At 41.0% G+C, this 8,127-nt stretch overlaps 1 protein-coding gene and 1 pseudogene across 1 annotated transcript in view; one reads left to right on the top strand and one right to left on the bottom strand.

The window, feature by feature from the left end:
* Nucleotides 1-290: 290 nt before the first annotated feature.
* LOC125909574 (60S acidic ribosomal protein P0-like) lies at nt 291-3,074 on the top strand (annotated as a pseudogene).
* A 2,364-nt stretch (nt 3,075-5,438) lies between these two features.
* The window catches only part of LOC125909105 (procathepsin L-like), a 23,639-nt gene continuing 20,950 nt past the window's right edge, over nt 5,439-8,127 (bottom strand). Inside the window, exons 7-8 of the mRNA XM_049612057.1 lie at nt 7,374-7,491; nt 5,439-6,640 (exon numbers count right to left, since the gene is read on the bottom strand). Of these exons, the coding sequence (XP_049468014.1) occupies nt 6,541-6,640; nt 7,374-7,491 (218 nt within the window). The 3' untranslated portion in view covers nt 5,439-6,540. The remainder of the gene's footprint in view (nt 6,641-7,373; nt 7,492-8,127) is intronic.

The following is an 8,127-nucleotide window of genomic DNA, read 5'->3' as shown; positions in this document are numbered from 1 at the left end:
TCCAGAATACTCCAAACACGGGACACGGACTGACCCCTTTTGAAATAGTGTTTGGTTGTCAAAGCCTATTGGCATCTCTAAATCTTCCATCCGTGGCTGGACAATGTGATGCTATGACTACTCGAGATGAGGACTCTCTAGTACACCTGAAGCACCTTGCCAACAGAGAAAAAAGGCATGGCCTCCACCAACTGGTGAGGCTGGCCACACCTGTCCACCAGAAGACCAGGTGGACCTCAAGATCTTTGGAAGAAGATGTGTGCAGTCACCTCACTGGGAAGGACCTTATGAAGTGCTGCTCAACAGCTATACCACCATCTGAACAGAACAAAAACCCTCCTGAATTCTTGGAAGCCATGTCAAAATCAATTTTATTTCAGAACGAGTTTTAATATCAGAAGTACACTGATGCAACATTAGAACTTAGGATTTCTCTGTTAAAGAGGAAAAAACATTTTCTTAAGAGTGTTAGTTTGGGGCACCTGGGTGGCTCAGTTAAGCATATGACTTTGGCTCAGGTCACGATCTCATAGTTCGTGGGTTTGGGCCCCACGTCGGGTTCTGTGCTGACAGCTTAGAGCCTGGAGCCTGCCTCACATTCTATGTCTCCCTCTCTGCCCCTCCCCTGCTCATGCTCGGTGTGTCTCTCCCTCTCTCTCAAAAATAAATAAACATTAAAAAAATGTTTTAAAAAGAGTCTCAGTTTGCTTATTACAAAAAATTATAAACAAAGTTTTTTCTTCTCTTTAATGGCCAATGGCCTAAAAATACAAATTTTCTATGCTTTATCTTTATCAGATTATTCAAGAAAACTGAGTCTTAATATTAAAAGAGCTAAAGTTTGTTCACTATTGTATAACCTGCAACATTTGCCTTTAAAATCTTTTATTCTTGACCCTCCTCTCTCCAGGCGTCATCATGAGAGTGACATCTTCTTTACACTCTGCATGGCAATCATTGATATGCATCCGCATGATGCCCAGGGAAGACAAGGTGACCCAGAAGTCCAAGTACTTCCTTAAGATCATCCATCTTTTGGACGATCATCTTTCATTGTGGGAGCAGACAACGTGGGTTCCAGGAAGACGCAGTAGGCCCGCATGTGTTTGCATGGGAACGCTGTGCTGCTGCTGTGGCATGATCCTCATGATGTATGAGATCATCTGAGGGCATCTGGAGAACAACCAGCTCTGGAGAAACCGTTGCCTCATATCTGGGTGAATGTGGGCTTTGTGCTCACCAAGGAGGACCTCACCGAGATCAGGGACATGCTTCTGGCTAAGGTGCCAGCTGCTGCCTGTGGTGGTGCCTTAGCCCCATGTGAAGTCACTAGCCCAGAACACTTGTCTGGGGCCGAAGAAGACCTTCTTCTCCCAGGCTTTAGGCATCACCACTAAAATGTCCAGGGGCACCACTGAAATCCTGAGTGATGTGCAGCTGATTAAGACTGGAGACAAAGCGGGGGCCAGCGAGGCCACACAGCTGAATGTGCTGAGAAACTCCCCCTTCTCCTTTGGGATGATCACCAGCAGGTGTTTGACAATCGCAGCATCTACAACCGTGAAGTGCTTGACATCATAGAGGAAACTACATTCTCACTTCCTGGAGGGCGTCTGCAGTGTTGCCAGTGTCTGTCTGCTGATAGGTCACCTGATTGTTGCCCCACTGCCCCATCCTATCATCAATGGACACAAGCAGGTTCCGGCTTTGCATGGACTGGTTACTGCTTCCTACTTGCTGAAGCCATCACCACCACTGCTGTACCTGCTGCTGCCCTCAGCCCTGGCCAAAGTTGAAGCAAAGAAAGAGTCGGATGAGTTGCATGAGGATATGGGACTTGTCTTGGATTAATTACCAAAAAGCAACCAATTCAGCCCATTTTATTTGTGGAACAAGGGAATAAAGGCTCACTTCTCTTCAAAAAGGAATCTTTTATTGTCACTTGGGTTGAATAGTTAAATATTGTTGCATAATGATCTGTGATCCTATTTAATCAAATGTTCAAATATTTTGATTTTTTGTAACACACACTTTCCAAAATCAAATTCTAAAACGAAGTATTTTGACCACAATGCAATTAAAATATTCCAGAGGATCCATGGAACGTTTTCAAGAGATTTGGTCTTTTTATAAAAGGAAGATATTACACAAATTAGGCTTATTTCTTATGTTAAAGTACATAGGAAGCAATGTCAAATAACGGATACTAACACCCCTAGATTATATTTATGTAGAAATATGTTAGGAAAATAAGTGTTTTAGAAATTGTATGCAACTCCTAGAAATCTGATATGTCCTGAGAAGTTACTGTCGTGTGTCACAGAAACCACCAATTTCCTTGTCAACAGCCTTGTCATGATCTCTCATCAGATCTTTAACCTTGGACATTTTAAGTCTTTTATCATTTATAGACAGTTAGACTTTTACTCAGATGCTTTTATGAAAGCTTCTGCAAATGTGTTTCACCTGCAATGAGACCGATGGAAGGAACTCTTGCGTACAGATTTCTGATAACCTCAAGATCATGAAGCTGACCTGGGTAAGAATTTCCAGAATGAATGGAAGATCTGGATTCAAGCAGAAGAAGAATTAATAACATGAGACTGGATGAACAGAGGATGATTATCATTTTTATATATATTTTTGAAGCATTTCTGATCTTTAAATGTTTTTGTCCAGTATTGAAAAAACTGTTTTAAGCTATAACTTGAAAAAAGCAGCCGTTTGATAAAACATGCCTTTGTGAACAGACTGGGACACTTATCTTTTTCTCCCTACCTGATCTGTCCAGAATTCAAAAACTGTCAGTAAGTATTCTCATATGTTCTTGACAATATGTTAATTTGCATAAGTTGAATAAGGATCTGCTCTCCTTGTAACAGGACACATTTGGAAACTCTGGTTACATCACCGAGGCTTTGACAGAAATGTCATATTCAAGCAGGGACTTGCACAGACACAGATATGACCAGACTGCTTGAAGGAACTCAGGCAGACTTTATGGAGCCAATAAAGCCCATTGGAAAAACAGCCTGATACTTATATCTGAGTCTTTAAGCAAAGCAGGCAGTTTTCATACAAACTTTTGTTTGTTGTTTGTTGACAAAGAGACAACAAATTCATGGTGAATTAACAGGATGAAGAAAACAAATGTTTGGGACTGTTAATTAGTAAAAAATCCTAAGAAACTTTTTCTCATAAGCTATGATTTACAGCAGTTTCATCATCAGGCCAAGTTAAAAAAAAAAAAGCAACTATTACACTTTGCAAACAAATTGTTCTTAATTTGGCTGTCCTTGGTAAAAATGAGGGTGATTATAGAAAGAAACATTATGTTTCAATTACACACCATTGTGGATATTACAGTCTAATAGAGTTCACTATGAACTGGACGAGATCCTAATTTCTTCTAGTTTCCTCTGAAGCCTGGCCACAATCTCCAAACTAATGTTTTCCACTTTTTTTCTATCCTTTTGACTTGGAATCACTGGATACCCAAAACTCCCCTTTTCCTGAAGCCCTGCAAATTGAATATCAACAACTTGATGTAACCTTCTGAGAAATCACCGCAATAGCTCATATGTAGACAATCTTCATGCCTGTTCCTCTATGAGCCTCTCAGAAAGTCTGTCAGCCTGCCACTGCCTACCTACCTTACCTGCCTAAAGATGCTTTAAGCCCAGCATCTAGAGATTCTTTCAACTGGCTATCCTTGGAACTCAGAAACTGGTTTATAACTGGATCCTTTTATTAATAAACATTATCTTTCTTGTACTGCCATAGAATTTCTTCTTATTTATTACCTGATTGTTTGAAGCAGAGGCCTCCCTCTAGGAAGATACCTGCATTGCCTCTTCCTGAAATGAATTTGACTGAACTGACTCATTGTCAGAACAAAGAGACTGGATTAAGGAGATAAAACTATCAGCTCAACTTTGAATCCGTGAATCTTCCAAGAAAGTTGCAGAGGAAGGAACCACCTAAAAATGTGGACCAAAAATCTGGGCTTTCTTGGCTGAGTGACAGAACCAAGCTTTCTAGCTGCCAGAGCCAAATCAGAACACTCTGAAATCAGCTATTTTGAAACGTGTGCTGCTCTCAAAGCCTGAAAGGACCACAAGAAAAATGGAGATGTATGAACATTAACACTATCAATTAACACCCCAGACTTTGAAAAGTACAGGTTTCAACCTCACCTTGTCTATAAACCACATTGGTTTTTTTTTTTTTTCTTTTTGAAAGACTGAGAGAGGGCCCAAGTGAATGAAGGGCAGAGATGGACAGAGAATGAGAGAGGGAGAGAGAGAGACAGGAGGCTAACTTGAGAGGGGCTCGAACTCACCTGATATGTGACTCAGGCTCATCAACCGTGAGGTCATGACCTGAGCTGAAGTCAGATGCTTAAGGACTGAGCCACCCAGGCACCCCTGCTCCTTTATTTCATGTGGTAACAAAGCATATAAAGGGCTCCCACCAAAATGATCAGAATCATATTGACTTGGATACCTGGCTCTTCTGTCACTGTGCTTGGTGACATCATTTGTTCAGAAAATTGTGCCACACAACATGCCTGTTGAAGAATCATAGAAAATCGGATGATACATCAGAATTGGAATTCTTTTCAGCATTAAAGATCTTATTCCCAAATTTCTGAGGTGGTGAATTAGAAAAAGCAATCCTAAATCTGTCTATGATAGTGGAACAAAGAGGGTTCAATACCACTATGCATGCTTTGAAAACACTCCAGTCAGAAGGTAACAGCTTAGCCTCTGGAGGTCTCCAAAGTCATCATGTTCTAGATACCGTGACTGCTCAGCAGGGGGTGCTCGTGCAACCATCAGTGGAAAATATTGCTTTTATCTAAACCAAATGAAGCATATAATGTCTACTCAAATCTTCCTTTAAAAAGGAATTAATATTTCCCATCAGATAAATGAAACACATTTATTTGAGCAGATCTATTTCCAGGATTGTGGGACTCGTTTCATGAGGTGTGGAGAAATGTGTTCTCTTCTGTTTATTCATCCTTTGCTTTTTTTTTCCCAAATGTTTTGAGTATAAATGACACACGATGTTACTGTAGTTTCAGGTGTACAACATAGTAACTTGCCAACTGTATACATTATGCTGTGCTCACCACAAGTGTATCTACCCCCACCCTACATTGCTATTACAATACCGTGTACTATATTCCCTTTGCTGTGCCCTTGATTCCTGTGACTGATTCATTCCATACCTGGAAGCCTATAACCCCCACCCTCGTTCACCCATTCATTCATCCTCCAGGGGATCTATGCTTTTCTTATTCTTTGTAGATTTGTTACCACTCATGTATGAACTGGATTTCTCTCTCCACAGTCACCTGCTCAGATAGTTAGTAGGTAAACTTCCAGGGGAGTTTCAGAGGAAGAAATTGTGGGGGCCCAGGGATGTCACCCCAGAAGGTACCACATGGCATATTGACAATCTTGAGTTGAAGCTATTTGAGACACAGATGCTGCAAGGACACCCAGGCTGTCATATGTCTCCCCTGAAAGCAGAAAATGAGCATTCCCATATGAAAGGTCCCCTCCCTGTACTACGAGGTAAAGAGACATCCTTATCAGCAGAGATGGGCTTCAAAGCTGAGAAAGTTATAGAAACAAACCTTGTTACTTTTTCACTCATATACAAACTCAGCCCAGATGCCACTTGGAATTCCTACAATTTAAAGCTCCCACACGCCTCTTTTTCCTGTCAATTCCTCACAAATTATTGTCATTGTCTAAAATGTATAAAAACTGCCAAAAAAAACACCTACCTGCCTTTGCCATTCTGGGGGGGCTCAAATTCATTACTGGGCTTCCCTAGTTGTGTAATAAAACTTTGAGTGATTTTTTTCTACTGTTTACTTGTCTTATGTCAATTAAATTCTTAAACCAGTTTGAAGAATTATGGGGGAAATGAGGACATTTTATCCTCCCTCCAAAACGATTTAATTTTTTACTGTAAAGAAGTTTTTGTATTAAAAACCAAATCATACCTCAACATATGCAAGTAAATTTTATTTTAAAAGGTAAAAGTTTTATGAATGTTTTAAAACATGAGCCTTCAGGGGGGGCTGGGTATCTGAGTTGGTTGAGCATCCGACTTTGACTCAGGTCATGGTCTCTTGGTTTGTGGGTTCGAGCCCTACATTGGGCTCTGTGCTGACAGCTCAGAGCCTGGAGCCTGCTTCGGATTCAGTGCCACCCTCTCTCTCTGCCCCTCCCCTGCTCGCACTCTGTATGCCTCTCTCTCTCTCTCTCTTTCAAAAATAAATTAAAAAATTAAAACATGAACATTCAAAAGTTATTAATCAAGTTAATCACACACCACTGATTAGAGCAGGGATTAAAAAAGTAGTTTCGTCACCAATGAACAGTCACAGAATCCAACCACAACTTGGATCTTCAGTGATTCAAGTGTTTTATCCCCACAATAAGATGTGATCAACTCTACAATAAAATCCATTTCCTGGATATTCTGTTGCCAGTCAAGGCCTTCTTCATCACCATCGTCTCACACGATAGGAAAGCTGGCCTTGGTGGTGATTCCACAGTGGTTGTCCCAGTCTTTGGCCATTTTTATGTAGCCATCCATGCCCCAGTCAGTGCCCCAGCTGAAAGAAGAGAGAGTTTTCCAAATACTACAAACAATCAAAAACATGTATCTTTTTGAACAAGAACATCTGATACTGAGCAGTGCACCACAGACCAGGACAGATTCAGGAAGAACCAGGAGAGACTGTTCTTGTTCATGGTTGAGTTCTAACCCAGCACAGAATTCTATCCCCAGACCTTTCACAAAACTGCAACGTGAGCAGGAAAAGGAAAATTTTGGCACCCAGATGTGTTATAGAAATTTTTTAAAATTACAATTTAGAAATACAGTGGTACCAGTGTGCCTGGGTGGCTCAGTCGGTTGAGTGTCCGACTTTGGCTCAGGTCATGATCTCACAGTCTGTGAGTTCAAGCCCCATGTCGGTCTCTGTGCTGACAGCTCAGAGCCTGGAGCCTGCTTCAGATTCTGTGTCTCCCTCTCTCTGCCCCTCCCCTACTCATGCTCTGTCTCTCTCTGTCCCAAAAATAAATAAAAACATTTTAAAAAATTAAAAAAAATACAGTGGTACCAAAACTATATTAGGACTCTAGCAGGTGAGGCAATATCTTAACGTTGTCATTATATGACTATGTCTGTGTTCCCCTAGATGTTTTCTGTGTTACCCTAGATGGGGTAAACACTGCTGGGATTTCAGAAGTGTGCTCAAGGGTTGGGGGACCTGCGTCCAAACACTGGTTCCAAAAAATATTCCCTTTTCAAATTCAAAAGTACGTATTCCTGGATTTTCATACCTGTTCTTGACAAACCAATATTTTTGGTTATCGGATTCTTTTCCTTGAAAGCCATAGCCAACCACCAGAACACCGTGATTCAGGTCTTCACTGCTGCACTTTGGATCGTAATAAATGCCTGGGGAGTAATATTCAATGGTGGGGTGAGGATTCCCACGTGACATGTGATAGTAACCCAGCCTATCAACCACACTAGGGGAAGCATTTCAAAATTCAGTTGTGATATGAATTCAGATGAGATTTAAAAGTCAGATACTTTTGTTTAGCTTGGGAGTGGGGGTGGGATTTAGGCCCTCATCTAACACCAGGAGAAATACTAACAGTCACAATTTCTTTTGAAAATACTACATCTACCCTAGGATGTCAGCCTAGGGAAACAGCAGAGAACATAAAATTGCTTGAGCCAAGGGCCTCTTTCCAGTGTTAACATCAATAGCAAAATTCTTTAAAAGTTTTTAAGGTCTAACAATTAGAAAAAAGTAAAGCAAATTCTACCCATCGAATTATGTAGCCATGGAAATATATTTGTGATATACGTAAACTCATGGGGATTTTGGTCAAGTCATGGCATACAGAAACAGCAGGCATAAATATTATGTGTACAGAATGAACAACTATGTTAAATCCACACACCCCAAAATTCTACACTGAATTCTACATACCAAAGTATGTAGCCTGCTTGGAGCATGGAGCCTGCTTGGGATTCCCTCTCTCCCTCTCTCTGTCTCTGTGCCCCTCCCCCTTTCATGTTCTC

Source organism: Panthera uncia, chromosome D4 (assembly GCF_023721935.1).
Source record: "Panthera uncia isolate 11264 chromosome D4, Puncia_PCG_1.0, whole genome shotgun sequence".
Classification (NCBI taxonomy): domain Eukaryota; kingdom Metazoa; phylum Chordata; class Mammalia; order Carnivora; family Felidae; genus Panthera; species Panthera uncia.
This window is presented reverse-complemented; position numbering and strand designations above follow the sequence as displayed.